The sequence below is a fragment of the Rhinopithecus roxellana genome, chromosome 8, assembly GCF_007565055.1.
Source record: "Rhinopithecus roxellana isolate Shanxi Qingling chromosome 8, ASM756505v1, whole genome shotgun sequence".
Lineage (NCBI taxonomy): Eukaryota > Metazoa > Chordata > Mammalia > Primates > Cercopithecidae > Rhinopithecus > Rhinopithecus roxellana.
Window position 1 is genome coordinate 15,850,401 of NC_044556.1, and position 23,321 is coordinate 15,873,721.

A 23,321-nucleotide genomic window follows, 5' to 3' on the forward strand; every position below is an offset into this window, starting at 1 on the left:
CTCTTAGAAGGAGAGACAGAAGGCTGGGCACGGTGGCTCACTCCTGAAATCCCAGTGCTTTGGGAGGCTGAGGCAGGCAGATCACGAGGTCAAGAGATCGAGACCATCCTGGCCAACATGGTGAAACCCTGTCTCTACTAAAAATACAAAAATTAGCTGGGCATGGTGGCTCCTGCCCATAGTCTCAGCTACTCAGGAGGCTGAGACAGGAGAATCGCTTGAACCTGGAAGGCAGAGTCTGTGCTGAGCTGAGATCGCTCCACTGCACTCCAGCCTGGGCAACAGAGCAAGACTCTGTCTCAAAAATAAAAATAAAAAAAGAGGAAAAAATGGTGAAAACCACCTACCCATCTCATCCATTTTTTCCCCTCTAATCTGCAGATCAGCGGCCAGAGAGGTGCCCGGGTCTGATGTATGTTTGGGGAAGGGGTGGGGAGAGGAGAGAGTCCCTTTCAGTGCTCAAGCCTGTGTGTGCAACTTCCTGAGCCAGTGAGGAAACTCTCAGCTCGAGAATCAGCCCTGGTTCTCCTTTCCCCGATCTGGCCTCACAGGAGGAGTTGGCCGGGAGCCTTGCGCCCCTCTGGCCTCAGCCGGATTTCCCAGCCAAACGCGGGGGAGAGATGCCCTGGACCATCTTGCTTCTTGCAGCTGGTGAGTCTGAAGCCCCCCTTTCAGATCCCCCACGCCTTTCCGCCCATCCCCTGTCCACCTTGCCGCTCTGGGGGCAGAAGCCAGTGCAGAGGCTGCCGTTCCCAGGGCATCGAGGAGGCTGAGCCCTGGGCAGATGGGTTTGCCCGTGAGCCTTGGAAACTCTCCAGCAGTGTTGCTTTTTTCTTGTTACGCTCCTCATCACCCCCAAGTTTACGAATATCAGAAATATCACCCCTCTGGAGTCAACTGTGCCCACACCCCATGACTCAGCCCCGCTTGGTCTCCGAAGGCTCCTTGAGTGCTGGGGCAGGAGGAGGGTCTACCTAGGGGGATATCAGTGTGGCAGGGTGGGTGGGGGTTGAAGGCTGGATGAGGGAGGTTTGTGTAGACCTCAGCCTGGCCAGACACTCTGTTCAGAAGCCTGTGGACAGGAGAGCAATGGGTCCCCAGGAAACTTCATCCTGCAGGAAGCTGTGCTCCAAAATCCATATTCCTCACCCCAGCCTGGAAAAGAAGATAAAAGTCCTCTGCCCTTCTTTCTCCTGCCCTCCCCATCACTCATCCCCTCCCGCTCCTGCCACCCCCCTCACTCACCCCCTCCCTCCTGCCATGATGGCCTCCTTGCTGCTCCTTTTTTAATTTTAATTTTTATTTTTAGATAGAGACAGGATCTCACTGTATTCCCCAGGCTAGTCACAAATTCCTGGGCTCAAGCAATCCTCCCCCCTTGGCCTCCCAAAGTGCTGGGATTACAGTCATGAGCCACTGCATCCAGTGTTTGCTCCTCCTTAAACACCCCCATGCCCCTTCCATCCCCTGGACCTTTGCCTATGCTGTTCCCTCTGCTGGAATGCCCTTCCCCAGCTCTCCAAATGGGTCCTTCCTCACCACTCAGGACTCAGCTCATGGGAGGCCAAGGTGGGAGGATCGCTTGAGGTGAGGATCTGGGCAACATAGTGAGATCCCATCTCTACACAAAATAAGCGAAATTAGCTAGCCAGGTTCACCAGCCTGGCCAACATGGTGAAACCCCGTCTCTACTAAAATTATAAAAATTAGCCGGGCGTGGTGGCACATTGTCCCAGGTACTCAGGAGGCTGAGGCCACTGTACTCCAGCCTGGGCAACAAAGCACGATTTTGTCTCTAAATAAATAAATAGTAAATAAATTAAATAAAAATAAAGTAATAAGGGTATAGTTGTGTTGCTGTGTAATAACCAATGCTATTACTGAAAATTGATGGTCAGGCATGGTAGCTCACGCCTGTAATCCCAGCACTTTGGGAGGCCAAGGTGGGCGGATCCCATGAGGTCAGGAGTTCGAGACCAGCCTAGCCAATATATTGAAACCCTATCTCTACTAAAAATATAAAAATTGGCCAGACATAGTGCCACATGCCTGTAATCATAGCTACTTGGGAGGCTGGAGGATCACTTGAACTCGGGAGGTGGAGGCTGCAGTGAGCCAGGATCACGCTAGTGCATTCCATCCTGGTGGCAGAGTGAGACTCCGACTCAAAGAAAAAAAAATGAAAAATGCAGTGGCTCACGCCTGTAATCCCAGCACTTTGAGAGCCCGAGGCGGGCGGATCACAAGGTCAGGAGCTCGAGACCATCCTGGCTAACACGGTGAAACCCCGTCTCTACTAAAAATACAAAAAATTAGCCAGACATGGTGGCGGGCGCCTGTAGTCCCAGCTACTCGGGAGACTGAGGCAGGAGAATGGCGTGAACCCGGGAGGCGGAGCTTGCAGTGAGCCGAGATCACGCCACTGCACTCCAGCCTGGGTGACTGAGCGAGGCTCCGTCTCAAAAAAAGAAAAAAGAAAAATGAAAATTAATTCAACAACAGGGAGCCGTCGGCACCATGTGCCAGGCAGTGTGGGGCAGGGTCACTAGCCTCCCGACTCACAGAAAACACAAGGCCAAGGGAGGGTGATCTACTTGCCGGAGGCCACAAAGCCAGGTCAGCCTCCACTCTCACCAGGCACCCACCCACCTTACCGTCTGCATTGCAGGCTCCTTGGCGATCCCACGACCGTCCATCCGGCTGGTGCCCCCGCACCCAAGCAACCAAAAGGACCCCATCTACATCGCATGCATGGCCCCTGGGAACTTCCCGGGGGCGAATTTCACACTGTATCGAGGGGGGCAGGTGGTCCAGATCCTGCAGGCCCGCGAGGACCAGCGCGAGGTGACATTTAACCTGAGCGGCGGCAGCAGCGAGGCTCCAGGGGAACCCTTCCACTGCCAGTATGGAGTGTTAGGCGAGCTCAGCCAGCCCCAGCTGTCAGACCTCAGCGAGCCTGTGAACGTCTCCTTTCCAGGTAAGGCCCTTCTATGGGATCTCACTGCCAGGGGCTTCATTTTCCCACACGGACCCCTTGTATGTACTGTTGGCTCAGAGACCTTCCCAGAAAAAGCCAGGCTTCCACCCTGCCAGGACTTACTCGCCTTTCCTTTTTCCACCTTGTCAGCCAGCCCAAAAGGGGATTTGTTGGTTCACTGAGCTGAAGACAGCTCACAGGATCAACTTCAGAAATGGCTAGATCCAGGTGCTGAAAGCTGTCAGGAACCATTTGCCCCATCTCCGCTCCACATTGTTCTCTGTCTTACTGTCAGGCAACCCATCTCCCTCACGGTACCAAAATTGTTGCTGTGATTCTTCCCATTTTGCAGATAAGGAAACTGAGGCACAGGAGGTACACCTTGTACACATGTAACAGGTAGCTAGTCTGGGATGCCATTGCCTTCCAAAAACCATGAATTACACCTCCATGACCTACATTACTTCCCCTCTTGGCCACATACTTTTTTTTTTTCTTCCCGAGATGGAGTTTTGCTCTTGTTGCCCAGGCTAGAGTGCAATGGCATGATCTCGGCTCACTGCAGCCTCCGCCTCCTGGTTCAAGCAAGACTCCTGCCTCAGCCTCCTAAGTAGCTGGGATTACAGGTGTGTGCCACCATGCCCAGCTAATTTTTGTATTTTTAGTAAAGACAGGGTTTCACCATGTTGGCCAGGCCAGTCTTGAACTCCTGACCTCATGATCTTCCCGCCTTGGCCTCCCAAAGTACTGGAATTACAGGCATGAGCCACTGCACCTGGCTTTTTTTTTTTTTTTTTTTTTTTTTGAGACGGAGTCTCGCTCTGTCACCCAGGCTGGAGTGCAGTGGCCGGATCTCAGCTCACTGCAAGCTCCGCCTCCCGGGTTCAAGCCATTCTCCTGCCTCAGCCTCCCGAGTAGCTGGGACTACAGGTGCCCGCCACCTCACCTGGCTAGTTTTTTGTATTTTTTAGTGGAAACAGGGTTTCGCCGTGTTAGCCAAGACGATCTCGATCTCCTGACCTCGTGATCTGCCCGTCTCGGCCTCCCAGAGTGCTGGGATTACAGGCTTGAGCCACTGCGCCCGGCCTTTTTTTTTTTTTTTAATGAGACAAGGTTGTCCAGACTAGAGGGCAATGGCACAGTCATACCTCACTTCATCCTCAAATTCCTGTCCTCAAGTGATCCTCCCACCTCAGCCTCCTAAGTAGCTGGGACTACAGGTGTGCACCACCACGCCCAGCTAATTTAAAAAAATTATTTTAGAGATGAGGGTCTCAAAATGTTCACCAGGGCTGGACATGTCTTGGGCGTGGGTTTCCAAACATCCCACTGCTGTCACCCTGTCTCATTCCCAGGAGTTCTCTTAGAAGGAGAGACAAAAGGCTGGGCACGGTGGCTCACACCTGAAATCCCAGCACTTTGGGAGGCTGAGGCGGGCAGATCACGAGGTCAAGAGATCGAGACCATCCTGGCCAACATGGTGAAACCCTGTCTCTACTAAAAATACAAAAATTAACTGGGCATGGTGGCTCCTGACTGTAGTCCCAGCTACTCAGGAGGCTGAGGCAGGAGAATCGCTTGAACCTGGGAGGCAGAGTCTCCAGTGAGCCGAGATCGCTCCGCTGCACTAGCCTGGGCAACAGAGCAAGACTCTGTCTCAAAAAATAAAAATTAAAAAGAGGAAAAAATGGTGAAAACCACCTAACCATCTCATCCATCTTTTTCCCCTCTAATCTGGACATGGTGGCTCATGCTTGTAATCCCAATACTTTGGGACGCTGAGGTAGGTGGATCACCTGAGGTCAGAGCTTAAGACCAGCCTGACCAATGTGGTGAAACCCTATCTCTACTAAAAATACAAAAATTAGCTGGACATGGTGGTGTGCGTGTATAATTCCAGTGGCTTGGGATGCTGAGGCAGGAGGATCATTTGAACCTGGGAGGCATAGGTTACAGTGAGCCAAGACAGTGCCATTGCACTCCAGCATGGGCAACAGAGCAAGATTCTGTCTCAAAAAAAAAAAAAAAAAAAAAGATGTTGACCAGGCTAGTCTTGAACTCTTAACCTCAAGTGATCCTCCCACCTCAGCCTTCAGAGTAGCTGGGATCACACATGTGAGTCACTATGCCCAGCATGAGCCACATAAGGCTTCTGAACACTTATTATGCACCAGGAACTGTCCTTGGGCTTGCCCTTCTACAGCTGACATTCCAGGCAGATGAGGACAGATGATAAACATGAAATCCAACATATTCAACCTGCCAGCAGGGCACCAGATAAAATCCACTTGGGTGAGGATGTCATTATTTGAAGTAGAGTAGGGCGACTGGCCCAATGTTCTAATGGTCAGTTCTCTGGACTCTGAAGTAGAGTATTGCAATCAGGGAAGCCCTCTCTGAGGAGATGGCATTTGAGCAAAGAGCTGAATGATGAGGAGGAGCCAACCACGTGGATATCCGGGGCACGTATTGCAGGCAGAGGATACAGGCTGTGCAAAGACCACGAGGCTGAAGCTTCCCTGGTGTGTCTGAGGAGCCCAGTATGGCTGAAGGATGGTGAATAAGGAAGAAAATACGGAGAGGTGGGGCAGGGAGTTCACCAGGAGGCTCGTGGGGGGCCTGGTAGACCACAGCAAGGATTTTAGCTTTTCACCCGAGTCAGACGGGAACCCCCGCAGGGCTGATGTCCTTTTCTGATCTCTGAGTGAGGAGGCTGGGCATGGGTTATGGGTCAAGAAGCAGGAGGGAGGAGCCCTCGGTGGCCTTCTGTGTTACCATCAGTCAGAACTTTCCTGGCCGGGTGCAGTGACCCACGCCTGTAAGCCCAGGACTTTGGGAGGCTGAGGTGGGAGGATTCTTTGAGCCAAGGAGTTCAAGATCAGCCTGGGCAACATAGTGAGACCCTGTCTTTACAAAAAAATAATAATAATTTTATTTTTTTTTAGATAGAGGTCTTGCTTTGTTGACCAGGCTAGAGTGCAGTGGTGCAATTACAGCTCACTGAAGCCTCCACTTCCTGGGCTCAGTCAATCCTCCCTTCTCAGCCTCCCTAGTAGCTGGACTATAGCCTTGCACCACCACACTTGGCTAATATTTCTTTTTTTGTAAAGACAAGGACTCACTATGTTGCCCAGGTTGGTCTCAAACTCCTGGGCTCAAGTGATCCTGCCACTCAGCCTCCTAAAATACTGGAATTACATGAGCCACTGCACACCTGGCTCCGGCCAATTTTTTTATTTTTATTTTTTTGGAGACGGAGTCTCACTCTGTCGCCCAGGCTGGAGTGCAGTGGTGTGATCCCGGCTCACTGCAGCCTCTACCTCCGAGATTCAAGCAATTCTGCCTCAGCCTTCCTAGTAGCTGGGATTACAGGCGTGTGCCACCATGCCCAGCTAATTTTTGTATTTTAGTAGAGATGGGGTTTCACCATGTTGGCCAGGCTCTTCTCAAACTCCTGACCTCAGGTGATCCGCCCACCTTGGCCTCCCAAGGTGCTGAGATTACAGGCGTGAGCTACCGTGTCCGGCTAATTTTTTTTTTTTTAATTAGCAGGGCCTGATGGCATGTGCCAGTAGGATGAGGCAGGTAGATCACTTAAGCTGGGGAGGTAGAGGATATTGTGAGCCATGATCGCACCACTGCACTCTAGCCTGGGTGACAGAGGGAGACCCTGTCTGTAAAAACATTTTTTTTTTTTTTTAGTGTTTGACACAGAGTCTCACTCTGTCGCCCAGGCTGAAGTGCAGTGGCCCGATCTCGGCTCATTGCAACCTCTGCCTCCCAGGCTCAAGTGATTCTCCTGCCTCAGCCTCCCGAGTAGCTGGAACTACAGGTGCCAACCACCCTGCTAATTTTTGTATTTTTTAGTAGAGATGGGGTTTCACCATGTTGGCCAGGGTGGTCTTGAACTCCTGACCTCAAGTGATCTGCCCATGTCAGCCTCCCAAAGTGCTGGGATTACAGGCATGAGCCCCACCACACCTGCCCCAAAAAACTTTTAAAAATAACTTTTTCACTGCGAAAAAAATCTTGTTGCCAGCGGAGGCCAACACGCAGCTATGACAGAGCAGTTCTCTGTCCTTCCCGGCCTCGGGCTCCTCTATCAAAGGCCTCCTTCTCTCACCTTGGCCTTGTGGTCTTGGAGTAGGGAGCTGACAACACCCTTTCTGCCCCAGGTGAATCAATGAACAAGGCTCACATTGTGAGAACACCAAGCATCTGTCTTCTTCCCCCTCCTGGCTTAGCTCCTCACCTCCCTTGGGGTTGGGGCATCTCATCTTTCTCCAGGAAGGGGAAGCCAAGTCCTGTGCTGAGAAGGTGACTCTGGAACTGCCACTCCCATGCCTGTGTGACTAGCTTCTGGGTGGATCTCAGGGTCTACCGTTGAGCTGGGAGTGGATGTCGTCGGGCCACTGGCACCCAGACTGCAAGTAATAAAAACCTGACTCGCACTGGCTCTACCAACAAGAGGGGATTTGTTGGTTCACTGAGCTGAAGTCAGTTTACATGGCTGACTTCAGATGTGGCTGGATCCAGGTGCTGAAAAAAATGACAGAAAGCATCTGCCTTCTCAGCTCCTCTTCTCTCTTATTCTCAGGTTGTTTCCCCCCCTCACGGTGGCAAGATTGTGCCTGGAAGCTTCAGATATATATTCTCTTTTTTTTTTTTTTTTGAGACAGATTTGGCTCTGTCACTCGGACTGGAAGGCAGTGGTGCAATCTCGACTCACTGCAGCCTCCGCCTTTTAGGTTCAACACAGGCACTTGCCACCACGCCCGGCTAATTTTTGTATTTTTAGTAGAGACGAGGTTTCACTATGTTGGCCAGGTTGATCTCGAACTCCTGACCTCAGGTGATCCACCCTCCTCAGCCTCCCAAAGTGCTGGGATTACAGGCATGAGCCACTGTGCCCAGCCATCTCTTTGTTTGTTTGTTTCTTCAGACAGGGCAGGGTCTCTCTATGTCACCCAGGCTGGAGTGCAGTGGCATGATCTCAGCTCATTGCAACCTCCACCTCCTGGGTTCAAGCTATTCTTGTGCCTCAGCCTCCCAAGTAACTGGAATTACAGGCGTGAACCACACCTGGCTAATTATTTGTGGGGTTTTGTTGTTTTTGTTTTGTTTTGTTTGTTTTTGAGACGGAGTCTTGCTCTGTCACCCAGGCTGGAGTTCAGTGTCACGATCTCATCTCACTGCAACCTCTGCCTCCCGAGCTCAAGCAATTCTCCTGCCTCAGCCTCCTGAGTAAGTGGGACTACAGGCACGTGCCAGCACGCCTGGCTAATTTTTTGTATTTTTATTAGAGATGGGGTTTCAGTGTTAGCCAGAATGGTCTCAATCTCCTGACCTTGGGATCCACCCGCCTTGGCCTCCCAAAGTGCAGGGATTGCAGGTGTGAGCCACCACACCCGGCCAATTATTTATATTTTTAATATAGACAGAATTTCCCTGTGGCTAGACTGGTCTTGAGCTCCTGGCCTCAAGTAATCCACCTGCCTTAGACTCCCAAAGTGTTGGGATTACAGGCATGAATCACCGTGCTTGGCCTAAGAGATCTATTCTATGCAATGCTAGGCAGAGAAGTAAAACTCTTTTCCCAATGGTACCTCCAAAGTCCCAGACTTAGCTTTCATTGGCTCCACTTGGGTTACGTGCTCATCCTGAACCAATCATGATAGCCAGGAGTGAGGGATATGCTAATTGGCCAGACACAAAGTTTGCTAAGTCTCTTGAGTCCATCTGCATTCATGTTCTTTGGTTGGGGGTTATGGGGTAAGGGCTGGCTACTCAAAGGTCACCTGGAGAGATGACACTGACCTGCCCACTCTCTTTTCTGATTTTCCTCCAGTGCCCACTTGGATCTTGGTGCTCTCCCTGAGCCTGGCTGGCGCCGTCTTCCTCCTCGCTGGGCTGGTGGCTGTTGCCCTGGTGGTCAGAAGAGGTAACAGCATGCAAAGAAAGCCTGGCACATAAGTTGCCAGTTGATAACTTCTGGAACGTGAAAATGTGCTTATACTCACAACTCACACTATTTTTGTTTTCAGGTTCAATAATTTGTTCATCACACCCCTTTTAAAAATATTTATTTATTTATTATTTTTCTTCTCAGGCAGAGTCTCGCTGTGTCGCCCAGGCTGGAGTGCAGTGGTGTGATCTCGGCTCACTGCAACCTCCGCCTTCGAAGTTCAAGCGATTCGCCTGCCTCAGCCTCTCAAGTAGCTGGGATTACAGGTGTGCACTACCATGCCCGGCCAATGTTTGTATTTTTAGTAGAGATGGGGTTTCGCCATGTTGCCCAAGCTGGTCTTGAACTCCTGACCTCAGGTGATCCGCCCGCCTCGGCCTCCCAAAGTGTTGGGGTTACAGGTATGAGCCACAGTCCCTGGCCTAAAAATTTTGTATTTGGAGACTCGCTCTGTCACCCAGGCTGGAGTGCAATGGCAGGATCATAGCTCGCTGCATCCTTGACCTCCTGGGCTCAAGCAGTTCTGCCTCAGCCTCCAAAGTAGCTGGGACCACAGGTGCATGCCACCACACGCAGCTAATTATTTATTTTATTTTATTTTATTTTATTTTTTTTTTTTGAGACGGAGTCTCGCTCTGTCACCCGGGCTGGAGTGCTGTGGCCGGATCTCAGCTCACTGCAAGCTCCGCCTCCCGGGTTCACGCCATTCTCCTGTCTCAGCCTCCCGAGTAGCTGGGACTACAGGCGCCGCCACCTCGCCCGGCTAGATTTTTGTGTTTTTAGTAGAGACGGGGTTTCACCGTGTTAGCCAGGATGGTCTCGATCTCCTGACCTCGTGATCCGCCCGACTCGGCCTCCCAAAGTGCTGGGATTACAGGCTTGAGCCACCGCGCCCGGCCTTATTTTATTTTTTTTAAGACAGGGTCTTGCTATGTTGCCCAGGCTGGGTAACTCCTGGGTTCAAGCAATCCTCCCACCTCAGCCTCCCAAAAGTTCTGGGACCACAGGTGCACTACCACACCCTGCTAATTTTTTAAAAATATTTTTTGTTGGCCGGGCGCGGTGGCTCAAGCCTGTAATCCCAGCACTTTGGGAGGCCGAGACGGGCGGATCACGAAGTCAGGAGATCGAGACCATCCTGGCTAACATGGTGAAACCCCATCTCCACTAAAAATACAAAAAAAAACTAGCCGGGCGAGGTGGCGGGCGCCTGTAGTCCCAGCTACTTGGGAGGCTGAGGCAGGAGAATGGCGGGAACCCGGGAGGCGGAGCTTGCAGTGAGCTGAGATCCGGCCACTGCACTCCAGCCTGGGCGGCAGAGCGAGACTCCGTCTCAAAAAAAAAAAAAAAAAAAAAATTTTTGTTGGCCAGGTGCGGTGGCTCAAGCCTGTAATCCCAGCACTTTGGGAGGCCGAGACGGGCAGATCACGAGGTCAAGAGTTCAAGACCATTCTGGCTAACATGGTGAAACCCCGTCTGTACTAAAAAATACAAAAAGCTAGCTGGGTGAGGTGGCGGGCGCCTGTAGTCCCAGCTACTCAGGAGGCTGAGGCAGGAGAATGGCGTAAACCCGGGAGGCGGAGCTTGCAGTGAGCTGAGATCCAGCCACTGCATTCCAGCCCAGGCGACAAAGTGAGACTCCGTCTCAAAAAAAAAAAAAAAAAAAACAATATTTTTCGTTGACTGGGTGTCGTGGTTCACGCCTGTAATCTCAGCACTTTGGGAGGCCAAGGCGGGCAGATCACCTGAGGTTGGGAGTTCAATACCAGCCTGACCAACATGGAGAAACCCTGTCTCTACTAAAAATACAAAATTAGTTGGGCGTAGTGGCGCATGCCTGTAATTCCAGCTACTTGGGAGGCTGAGGCAGGAGAATCACTGGAACCCAGGAGGTGGCAGTTGCGGTGAGCTAAGATTGTGCCATTGTACTCCAGCTTGGGTAACAAGAGCAAAACTCCGTCTCAAAAAAAAATTTTTTTTGTTGTTGAGATAGGGTCTTGCTATGTTGCCCAGGTTGGTCTTCAACTCCTGGGCTCAAGTGATCCTCCTGCTTCAGCCTCCCAAAATGCTGGGATTACAGGCATGTGCCAGCATGCCCAGTCAAATTATGTGTGTGTATGTGTGTGTGTGTGTGTGTGTGTATTTTGAGATGGAGTCTCACCCTGTGACCCAGGCTTGAGTGCAGTGAGGCGATCTCGACTCACTTGCTCTATTGCCAGGCTGGAGTGCAGTGGCATGATCTTGGCTCACTGCAACCTCCGCCTCCCAGGTTCAAGCGATTCTCCTGCCTCAGCCTCCCGAGTAGCTGGGACTACAGGCGCGTGCCACCACACCCAGCTAACTTTTGTATTTTTAGTGGAGACAGGGTTTCACCATGTTGTCCAGGATGGGGCCAGTACTTTGGGAGGCCAAGGTGGGCAGATCACAAGGTCAGGAGTTTGAGACCAGCCTGGGCAATATGGTGAAACCCCATCTCTACTGAAAACACAAAAATTAGCCGGGCGTGGTGATGTGTACCTGTAGTCCCAGCTACATGGGAGGCTGAGGCAGAAGAATTGCTTGAACCCAGGAGGCGGAGGTTGCAGTGAGTCGAGATCACACTACTGCACTCCAGCCTGGGCAACAGAACGAGACTCCGTCTCGGAAAAAAAAAAAAAAAAAAAAACAAGCAAACAAAAATCTGAGGCCTTCCAGGCCAGGAGGGGTGGCTCACGCCTGTAATCCCAGCACTTTGGAAGGCCGAGGCGGGAGTTCGAAACGAGTCTGGCCAAAATGACGAAACCTCTACTAAAATACAAAAATAGCTGGGCCTGGTGGTGCGCACCTGTAATCCCAGCTACTCAGGAGGCTGAGGCAGGAGAATCACTTAAATCCAGGAGGCAGAGGTTGCAGTGAGCCAAGATTGAGCCACTGCACTCCAGCCTGGGTGACAAAGTGAGACTCTGTCTTAAGAAAAAAAAAACAAACAAATTGCCGGATACAGTTAGGACCAAAATCTAACACAAGCTCATTTCTTTTTTGTTCCAGTTAAACTCAAAAATTTACAGAAGAAAAGGTGAGATCATCCCTGGAGACCCACAGAGGGTGGTCTGGGGATAGAAGGACACTTCCCTGGCAGGGTGGGCACTCCACACCCCCCCCACAAACAGCGCCTCCTGGTGGGCATGCTGCATAATAGGAACAGGTGCCATTTATTAAGTGCCTCCTGTGTGCTGGAGGACTGTGCTAGGACTCTGAAGCTGGAGCTCCTTATCCTTATGGCAGCCCTGGAAACAGGCACTACGAATAGCCCTGTTTGACAGAAGAGAGGACTGAGGCTCAGCGCTGAGTCACAGAGTGAGCAGTTTGCCCAGGGAGAGGCCCTTCCCCATACCCCTTTACCCCCAGCTGCCAGAAAATGGTCACAATCACTGTAGATACCCACAAGCAGTTTCTAAAGAATGCCCCTGGGTGGCCAGGCGCCGTGGCTCACGCCTGTAATCCCAGCACTTTGGGAGGCCGAGACGGGTGGATCACGAGGTCAGGAGATCGAGACCATCCTGGCTAATATGGTGAAACTCCGTCTCTACTAAAAATACAAAAATTAGCCGGGTGTGGTGGCGGGCACCTGTAGTCCCAGCTACACAGGAGGCTGAGGCAGGAGAATGGCGTGAACCCAGGAGGCGGCGCTTGCAGTGAATGGAGATTGCGCCACTGCACTCCAGCCTGGGCGACAGAGTGAGACTCTGTCTCAAAAAAAAAAAAAAAAAAAAAAAATATGCCCCTGGGGTTGTGCGATGCCCAATTGCACTGTAGGCGATGGCCCAGGTTCCTGGGCGCCAGGATGTCCTAACTGGCCCTGGCCTTAGTTTCTCTCCTCTGAGAGTGGGGAGACATCCTGCTGCCTGGTGGTAAAGACCTGCTCTGGGGATTGAATCTCAGCTTCACCTAGCTGTGGACCTCCTACCCAGAAGAATATATATATGTATTTTTTTTTTTTAGACGGAGTCTAACTCTGTCGCCCAGACTGGAGTGCAGTGGCGCAATCTCAGGTCACTGCAACCTCTGCCTCCCAGGTTCAAGAGATTCTCCTGCCTCAGACTTCTGAGTAGCTGGGACTACAGGCATGCACCACCACACCTGGCTAATTTTTGTATTTTTTAGTAGAGATGGGGTTTCACCATGTTGTCCAGGCTGGTCTTGAACTCCTGACCTCAAGTGATCCCCTGCCTCGGCCTCCCAAAGTGCTGGGAATACAGGTGTGAGCCCCCGCACCTGGCCCAAGAGAATTTCCATGTTTTTTTTTCTTTTCCTGGCCGAGGGGCTATCCTACAGTGTGACAGCTCCAGAAATCAGGATGTTACTGCTTTTCTGTGAGGAAGACCCATGGGTCAGTGGGTGGGGAGCAAAGGCTACGTTGTGGTTGTGGTTTGGGGCTAGAGCTTTCCCAATCAAGCCTCCTGACTCAAAGGGCAACCGTGGTCCCTGTCACTTTCTTCTCAATTCCTTTGCAGAGATCGAGAATCCTGCTGGGCCCAGATTAACTTCGACAGCACAGGTCTGTGCCTCCACACTCCTGACTCCGGTGGGGAAAGGATTACACCTCCAAATGCCATCAGACCTCATCACACGCCAATCAAATTTCTGTGACTGCTTGTTCCCTTTAGGGTCAAAACACACCCTCACCATCTCTTCCCCTGGGTTCTCACCTTCTCTCCTTTGACTTAACCTAAAGGTCACCTCTTCTGGGAAGCCTTCTCTGACACCCTAGACAGGGTCTGTGCCTGCTACTTACAGGACCCCAGGACCGACCATTCTTCTTACCCCTTGGTAGAAATACAATTAGGTGGCCTGGTGCGGTGGCTCACGCCTGTAATCCCAACACTTTGGGAGGCCGAGGCAGGTGGATCACAAGGTCAGGAGATCGAGACCATCCTGGCCAACATGGTGAAACGCTGTCTCTACTAAAAATACAAAAATTAGCTGGGCATGGTGGCGCCTGCCTGTAATCCCAGCTGCTTGGGAGGCTGAGACAGGAGAATCTCTTGAACCCAGGAGGCAGAGGTTGCAGTGAGCCAAGATGGCACCACTGTACTCCAGCCTGGTGACAAAGCAAGACTCTGCCTCAAAAAAAGGAAGAAAGAAACAAAAATGAACCTCAAAAAAAGGAAGAAAGAAACAAAAATGAAACAGAATTAAGTGATCATTGGGTGCTTGCATATTTAATACTCATTTCCTCCGCTGGACAGCCAGCTCCATGGGGAAAGGACCGTGTCTATCTCGGGGACTCCGGGGCCACACTTGCCTTCCAGAACATGTCATTCTGCCAGCTTCCCCAAGGGGGTGAGAGGCAGCCAGTCTGTCATGTAGGATGTTCTCTTGAAGGCACCCCAAGCAGAGAAATGTATTCTCTGTACTTCATTCCTGGTCCGACACACATATTTATTGAGCACTTACTATGTGCTGAGATCTGGGAGGGTCCTTTTATAACCAAGACAGATGTGCGCTCTGTCCACAAGCCCGTTCTTCAATGGGGAACAACCCGTGGTAGCACCAGACTGTGTCTGGGACAAGGCAGGTGGTCCCCTGAGGAAGTGATGCTTTTTTTTTTTTTTTTTTTGAGACGGAAGCTAGCTGTGTTGCCCAGGTTGGAGTGCAGTGGCACGGTCTCAGCTCACTGCAACCTCTGCCTCCCGGGTTCAAGCGATTTTCCTGCCCCAGCCTCTCGAGTAGCTGGAATTACAGGCATGAGCCACCATGCCCAGCTAATTTTTGTATTTTTAGTAGAGGTAGGGTTGCACCATGTTGGCCTGGCTGGTCTCGAACTCATGACCTCAGGTGATCTACCCACCTCAGCTTCCCAAAGTGCTGAGATTACAGGCAGTTACAGGCATGAGCCATCACTCCTGGCCCTGCTTTTTGTTGTTGTTTTTGTCTTTGAGACAGAGTCTTGCTCTGTCACCCAGACAGGAGCACAGTGGCTCAATCATAGCTCACTGCAGCCTTGACCTCCTAGGCTGAAGTGATCCTCCCCTCTCAGCCTCCTGAGTAGCTGGGACCACAAGTACACACCACCACACTCGGCTACGTTTTAAATTTTTTTTTTCCCTTAGAGAAAAAGAATTGTGTTGCCTAGGCTGGTCTTGAACTCCTGGGCTCAAGTGATCCTCTCTCCTTGGCCTTCCAAAGCATTGGGATTACAGCCGTGAGCCACCTCACCTGGCTAGAAGTGATGTTTAAGCAGAGACCTATAAGAATGGGTGATGGAGGCCAGGTGCGGTGACTCCCGCCTGTAATCCCAGCACTTTGGGAGGCCGAGGCAGGCAGATCTCTTGGGGCCAGGAGTTCGAGACCAGCCTGGCCAACATGGTGAATCCCAATCTCCAGTAAAAATATAAAAATTAGCTGGGTGTAGTGGTGCATACCTGTAATCCCAGCTATTAGGACGCTGAGGCAGGACAATCATTTGAACCCAGGAGGCAGAAACTGCAGTGAGCCGAGATTGCGCCATTGCACTCCAGCCTGGGCAAGAGTGAGACTCCTTCTCAAAAACGAGAAAAAAGAAAAAAATGGGTGATGGAGCAATTGGAGGAGCGCCTGGGGAGGAGGAGGAGCTGGCAGGCGCTCCTTCTGGAAGGCCTGAGATAAGATACCCATTTTCCCGAGGGCAGTGAGATCCCCCCTAGGAAGGCTGTGTGTAGAAGGACTAGGTTCAGTTAGCTGTGAACAGTTCACCATGCAGAATGGGTTGAAAGGGCGCCATAGAGGATGCTGGGAGATGGACCGCAATTGCTTCCCTGTGGGCGGGGATGGCAGGGAGCAGGGAAGTTACAACCGGCCCCCAATCCTGGGTTTTCTTTCTCTTTCTGTTTCAGACATGTCCTTCGATAACTCTCTGTTTACCGTCTCCGTGGTGAGTGGTTATTTTTCTTGGAACCAGTTTTCTGCTGACCGTCCTACCTGGAGAATGGGGCGGGCTCAAGGGGCACCACAAGGCTAAGTTGACCTGCTGTCTCTAAGCTGCGGGGGGCAAGGAAAAGCCCAGAATCACTAAACAGGGACTCGGTGAGCCAAGCGTTGGCTCTGAAAAATGCCAGGGGGTGTGGGGATTGAAGGTGATGACGTCAGGCTGTTGTGTGGCCACAGGCAGGCCTCTTGGGGGTAGGTCCTGGCCTGGTCAGTGCTGCCTTTGGTCTCAGTCTTTACTGCCCCTCAGAATGGTGACAGAGGATTCCGGGTGACCTGGTGGCCTCTCTGAGGTTATTCATGGAGATTTGTGACAATCTGATGCATGCTGTGATCAGTCCCCTCTGGGTATAAAGAAAATGAAGTTGCTGGGCATGGTGGCTCACGCCTGTAATCCCAGCACTTTGGAAGGCCAAGGCGGGCGGGTCAGGAGTTTGAGACCAGCCTGACCAATGTCGTGAAACCTCATCTCTGCTAAATACAAAAAATTAGCCGGGCGTGGTGGTGCATGCTTGTAATCTCAGCTACTTGGGAGGCTGAGACAGGAGAATCACTTGGACCCGGGAGGTGGAGGTAGCAGTGAGCTGAGGTTGAGCCATTGCACTCCAGCCTGGACTACAAGAGCAAAACTCCAACTCAAACAAAGAAACAAATAAAAATAAAAAAGATTACCCCAAAATGTAGCTGTGCAGAGAGTCCCACAGACCCAGGTTTAAATCTCAGCTCTGACACTGTGTGACATTGGGGAACAATATCCCCCAAAAGCAGAGGGGAGGAAATTTTTTTTTTTTTTTTTTTGAGGCGGAGTCTCGCTCTGTTGCCTGGACTGGAGTGCAGTGGCCAGATCTCAGCTCACTGCAAGCTCCGCCTCCCGGGTTTACGCCATTCTCCTGCCTCAGCCTCTGGAGTAGCTGGGACTACAGGCGCCCGCCACCTCGCCCGGCTAGTTTTTGTATTTTTAGTAGAGACGGGGTTTCACCGTGTTAGCCAGGATGGTCTCGATCTCCTGACCTCGTGATCCGCCCGTCTCGGCCTCCCAAAGTGCTGGGATTACAGGCTTGAGCCACCGCGTCCGGCCGAGGAAATTTTTTTTTATTTTTTCGAGACAGAGTCTAGCTCTGTTGCCCAGGCTGGAGCGCAGTGGCGTGATCTTGGCTCACAGAACTTCTGAATGCCAGGTTCAAGCGATTCTCTTGATTCTCAGCCTCCCAGATAGCTGGGATTACAAGCACATGCTACCACACCCAGCTGATTTTTGTATTTTTTAGTAGCGACGGGGTTTCACCGTGCTGGCCAGGCTGGTCTCAAACTCCTGACCTCAGGTGATCCACCTGCCTCGGCCTCTCAAAGTGCTGGGATTACAGGCGTGAGTCACCATGCTGGCTGGCTGCGGAAGCTGCTTTAGACAGGAGATCAGGAAAGTCTGAGATGGGTGACAAGCAGGAGGTGGGGAAGATTGGGGATGATTGATCCAGGCTGAGGACACATTTTTGGCACAGTCCAGGAAGCTGGGGTGGAGTGAGGAGTCGAAGGGGACCCCATGGGGAGCTTTGACTTGATGGCTATTGAGCTGGGAGCCTGGGAGGGTTCCCAGTATAGGACAGAGGGGGCCGGATTCAGGTGCATACAGGCGCCCTCTGGTGGCTTCTGCAGGGAGGACAGATTTGGGGAAAGCAGGGATCAGGGGAAGGCAGGAGCCTGGAGACTGAAGAGCAGGGCAAAGGGTACACCAAGGGGTAGGTGGTTTGGTCCAAAATGTTGGCAGTGGAGTTCGAAGAAGTGATCAGATGCATGTTAGGAGAGAGAAAACACAGAGCTGATTTTTGATGAGGGGGCCAAAGGAGAAGAGGGAGGCCAAGGAGGGCGAGGCTTGGAGGGTCAGGAGCGTGGAGTCATCCACCACGGCCCATGGCGCCTGGGAGCAGATGGAGAGGGGAGTCTGCAGTTCCGGAGAGAGGTCAGTTCTAGAGATAGACTAGGAGTGCCCGGGATACAGATGGCAGGAAGGAAGGGGGCTTGGCATGGGCCCGTGCAGCCCTCTGAGGTCTCTGCTTCCAGAATAAATCCTGAGGCCATAAGAAAAACCCGGCAGGCAGGGCTCGATTTAAATGTTTCCATGAGAATCCACACTGCGCAGAACACCAACCTGGTGATGCCCCCTCTCCCCACTTTTTGAGGTAGTTTTTATTTATTTATTTATTTATGTTTGTTTGTTTTTTGAGATGGAGTCTTGCTCTGTCACCCAGGCTGGAGGGCAGTGGCATGATCTGGGCTCACTGCAACCTCCGCCTCCTGGATTCAAGCGATTCTCCTGCCTCCGCTTCCCGAGTAGCTGGGATTACAGGTGCCTGCCACCACGCCTGGCTAATTTTTGTATTTTTAGTAGGGATGGTTTTTCACCATGTTGGCCAGGCTGGTCTCCAACTCCCAAGCTCAGGCGATCCGCCTGCCTTGGCCTCCCAAAGTGCTGGGATTACAGGCGTGAGTGACCGCGCCCAGCCTTTTATTTGTTTTTTACTTGTTTTTTGTTTTTTTCTTAAGGACGAGGCGTGATGGCTCATGCCTGTAATCCCATCACTTTAAGAGGCTGAGGTGAGGAGATTGCTTGAGCCTGGGAGGTTGAGTCTGCAGTGAGCTATTGCATCACTGCACTCCAGCCTGGGTGACAGAGCAAGACTTTGTCTCAAACAAACAAAAAATGTCAGTATGAAAAACATTCACATGTCAAAATATACAATAAAGTTTTCTTACTAAGTCACGCCTCTTCATCCATTGGTATTCCTTTCTGCAGACATGCAGGTAACCACTGTTAGCAGCTGCATGTGGCAAACACACGCAGAGGTGGATCTGTACCTTCACCTACCACCCCTGCCACTTTTTTTTTGAGACAGGGTCTTGCTCTGTCTCCCAGACTGCAGTGCAATGGCACCATCATAGCTCACTGCAGCCTTGATCACCTGGGCTCAAAAGATCCTCCAGCCTCAGCCTCCTGAATAGCTGGGACCACAGGCATCCACCACCATGCCCGGCTAATTTATTTTTATTTATTTATTTATTTTTCTTCTTTTTATTTATTTATTTTTCTTCTTTTTATTTTTAAATTTTATTTTATTTATTAATTTTTTGAGATAGAGTTTTGTTCTTTTGTCCAGGCTGGAGTAAAGGGTGGCATCCTCTCGGCTCACTGCAACCTCCACCTCCTGGGTTCAAGTGATTCTCCTGCCTCAGCCTCCCAAGTAGCTGGGATTATAGGCACCTGCCACCATGCCTGGCTAATTTTTTTTTTTTTTTTTTTTTTTTTTTTTTTTTGAGACGGACTCTCGCTGTGTAGCCAGGCTGGAGTGTAGTGGTGTCATCTCGGCTTACTGCAACCTCAACCTCCCGGGTTCAAGCGATTCTCCTGCCTCAGCCTCCCGAGTGGCTGGGATTACAGGCGAGCACCAGCACGCCCAGCTAATTTTTTTTTTTTTTTTTGTATTTTTAGTAGAAACGGGGTTTCACCATGTTTGTCAGGTTAGTCTTGAACTGCTGACCTCAAATGATCCACCTGCGTTGGCCTCCCAAAGTGCTGGGATGTCTTTTTTTAACATACAGTTTCACTTTGTTGCCCAGGTTGGAGTGCAGTGGTGTGATCTTGGCTTGCTGCAACCTCTGCCTCCTGGGTTCAAGAGCGAAACTCCATCTCAAAAAAAAAAAAAAAAAGTTCTTCCTTTTTTTTTTTTGAGACACGGTTCTCACTCTGTTGCCCAGACTGGAGTGCAGTGGTGTGATCTCGACTCACTGCAACCTCCGCCTCCCAGGCTCAAGCGATTCTCCTGCCTCAACCTCCCGAGTAGCTGGGATTACAGGCACCTGCCACCATGCCCGGTTAATTTTTGTATTTTTAGTAGAGACGGGGTTTCACCATGTTGGCCAGGCTGGTCTCGAACTCCTGACCTCAGGTGATCCTCCCGCCTCGACCTCCCAAAGTGCTGGGATTTGCCGGCCTGTTCTTCCTTTATAAGGCTGAATTATATTCTATTGTATGGATGCACCAAGTTTTGTTGACGGACACTTGGGTCGTTTCCACCTTTTGGCTATTGTGCAGAACCCTGTCATGACCATGGGTATGCAGATTTCTTTTGGAGTCTCTGCTTTCACTTCTGGTTTCCTTTTGAAGCCTTACACAGCTTTGCTGTTGGCTGAAATGATAAGGCAGCAGCTGACCGGTCTCTAGCTTTCCCCATTACCTTGCTGAGGGTGTCTGATATGCAACTTTGTAACACCCTTTCAGGTGGGATCGACTATTTTCTTTTTACAAACAAGGACACTGAGGCTGATAATGGGCCTAGGGTCACCCAGCTTGGGAGGAACAGGACTGTGGGTGGAACCCCCAGACTGATGTCAACTGAGTGGCTTCAGTTCTAGAAGTTCATCTCTCCTTAACTAGGATCAGAGTCAGAAACCTCCAAGGCAGAAGAGGAGGTAGACTTTTGAGGAATGTTTTGCCCAAAATGGGAAGGGAGGAAGAGATAATATTATTTATTTATTTTATTTTTATTTTTTATTTATTTAGTTTTTTTGAGACAGAGTCTTGTTCTGTCACCCAGGCTGGAGTGCAATAGTGTGATCTCAGCTCACTGCAACTTCTGCCTCCCAGATTCAAGCCATTCTCCTGCCTCAGCCTCCTGAGTAGCTGGGACTACAGGTGCTCGCCAATACGCCCAGCTAATTTTCTGTATTTTTAGTAGAGACGGGGTTTCACTATGTTGGCCAGGCTGGTCTTGAACTCCTGATCTTATGATCCGCCCACCTTGGCCTCCCAAAGTGCTGGGATTACAGGCATGAGCCACCGCGCCTGGCCTTATTTATTTATTTATTTATTTTTTTATTTTATTTATTTATTTATTTATTTGAGACGGAGTCTCACTCTGTCGCCCAGGCTGCAGTGCAGTGGCCGGATCTCAGCTCACTGCAAGCTCCGCCTTCCGGGTTTAAGCCATTCTCCTGCCTCAGCCTCCCGGGTAGCTGGGACTACAGGCGCCCGCCACCTCGCCCAGCTAGTTTTTTGTATTTTTTAGTAGAGACGGGGTTTCAGGCCGGGCGCGGTGGCTCAAGCCTGTAATCCTAGCACTTTGGGAGGCCGAGACGGGCGGATCACAAGGTCAGGAGATCGAGACCATCCTGGCTAACACTGGAGTGGAGTGGCAGGATCGCGGCTCACTGCAACCTTCACCTCCTGGGTTCAAGTGATTCTCCTGCCTCAGCCTCCCGAGTAACTGGGATTACAGGCCTGTACCACCACACCCGGCTAATTTTTATATTTTTCTGAGAGACAGGGTTTCACCGTGTTGGCCAGGCTAGTCTCGAACTCCTGACCTCAGGTGATCCACCCGCCTCAGTCTCCCAAAGTGCTAGGATTACAGGCGTGAGCCACCACACCCAACAGAGGAGATAATAGTTGTGTTCACTTAGCAAAGAAGAGCTTATGATGTGCCATTTGCTTTATCAGTTTTATTCTTTTAAGCCTCATAGCAGCCCTTAGCTGGGCATGGTGGCACATGCCTGTAGTCCCAGCTACTTGGGAGGCTTAGGCAGGAGAATCGCTAGGAAGTGGTGGGTACTAGCATTCTCCCCATTTTGCAGAAGGGGAAACTGAGGTATAGAGGGGTTAAGCCACACAACTGAGGTTACACTGCTATAAAGTGATGGAACTGGGGTTTGAATCCAGGCTCTCTGGTCCCCAATTTAGCAGAGAGGAAGGCAGGAGAAGGGAAGACCAGGACAGGTGGGTGTGGGTGGAGGCAGGATGAGGAGACCTGCTGGGCAGAGTCTCAGGCTCAGAATATGAAGAAACCCTAGATCCTGAAACCCCAAGTCACCCACTTCTGTGTTTCTTCTTCCATTGACAAAGAAAACGATGCCAGAAGAAGACCCGGCCACCTTGGATGATCACGCAGGCACCACTGCCACCTGCAGCAACTCCAGGACCCGGAAGAGACCCACTTCTACGTCCTCCTCGCCTGAGATCCCCGAATTCAGCACTTTCCGGGCCTGCCAGTGAGGCTGAGGACTGGGGGCCCCCTCCTGTCTCCAGGCATTCGGGGGCCTGAGGTCCTTCCAGCTACTTCTGGGGGGGCTCTGTCGGCTGCTTTCTCAGGGAATTGCACAGAGGAAAGGAAGGGGATTTTCATCACAGAGGAGTGGGAAAGGGAACAGAGGCATGGGCCTGGCACAGGACAGACAACAGGAAGTTCCCCTCTCTTACCTTCAGCTCCTCAGGACCACCAAAGAAGATGTCAGGACCCCTTCTTGTCCCCCAGCTGGGCCATAAGAGGTCTCAGGTCTCTGCACACCCCTGGAATTCCTCCCTTCCCTGCTGGGTTTTTGAGCATAGGGTGCCCTTGGGTGTGTTTTGTGTCTGCCTGCTGGCTTAAGTTATTTATTATAACACGGGTCAGGGGGTTCCCAGGCCTCTATGGAGTGGAATCCTTCAAGCTGGGGACCTCTGGATCCCATGGTTGGATGGCTGGGGGGTGGGGCATGCCTGAATTCACCAAATTTGAAGCATCTCTAGGGGCAGTCAGGGTGGTATATGCGGAAACTCCTGAGGGTGTGGGGAGTGAAGCAGTGCCATGCCGGGGTCTCTGCAACGGTACTTGGATTAGAGGGTTTAGGAGGTGGAATGACGGGGGCGTAGGGGCGGAGGGACATGAAGGAGAATGAGGGCCCCTCGCAGTGGCTCACACCTATAATTCCAGCACTTTGGGAGGTCGAGGCGGGAGGATTGCTTGAGCCCAGGAGGTCGAGGCTGCAGTAAGCTGTGATGGCACCACTGCACTCCAGCCTGGGCAACACAGTGAGACCCTGTCTCAAAAAACAGAAGGGGCTGTGCACAGTGGCTCATGCTTGTAGTCCCAGCACTTTGGGAGGCCCAGATGGGCAGATCACCTGAAGTCAGGAGTTGAAGACCAGCCTGACCAACATGGTGAAACCCTGTCTCTACTAAAAATAAAAATATTGCTGGGCGTGGTAAAGCATGCCTGTAGTACCAGCTAATCGGGAGGCTGAGGCAGGAGAATCACTTGAACCCAGGAGGTGGACGTTGCAGTGAGCTGAGATGGAGCCATTGCATTGCAGCCTGGGCAACAGAGCGAGACTCCGTCTCAAAAAAAAAAAATGAGGCGTAAATGAGGTCTAGGGAAGAGTTAAAGCTGGGGTGCTGGGAAGTGGCCCAAGCCCACTGTATCGCCCAAAAGGGATGGAGTCACCCAAAATGAAGGGGGATGCGGAGAGAAGACGGGTTCGTGTGGCGGGAGAGGGGCCCAGCGCCTGGTCGGGCGGGACTCAGCAATGTTGGAGGAGGGGCTCAGCGGGGAGGAGGTCAAAGGGTATCTTGTGCGAAAAGAGACAAACATTAAGGATTAAGAAGGGAGTGTAGGCAGAGATGATGGG

The 23,321-nt window shown here is 51.4% G+C and overlaps 1 protein-coding gene across 1 annotated transcript; it reads left to right on the top strand.

The window, feature by feature from the left end:
• Window positions 1–495: 495 nt before the first annotated feature.
• Window positions 496–22,340, top strand: C8H19orf38 (chromosome 8 C19orf38 homolog). The gene is made up of 7 exons (XM_010373738.2): window positions 496–651; window positions 2,669–2,977; window positions 8,826–8,918; window positions 11,970–11,997; window positions 13,436–13,479; window positions 15,797–15,834; window positions 21,781–22,340. The coding sequence occupies exons 1-7, from the start codon at window positions 621–623 to the stop codon at window positions 21,928–21,930; spliced, it is 693 nt and encodes a 230-aa protein (XP_010372040.1). The 5' UTR covers window positions 496–620; the 3' UTR covers window positions 21,931–22,340.
• Window positions 22,341–23,321: the final 981 nt, after the last annotated feature.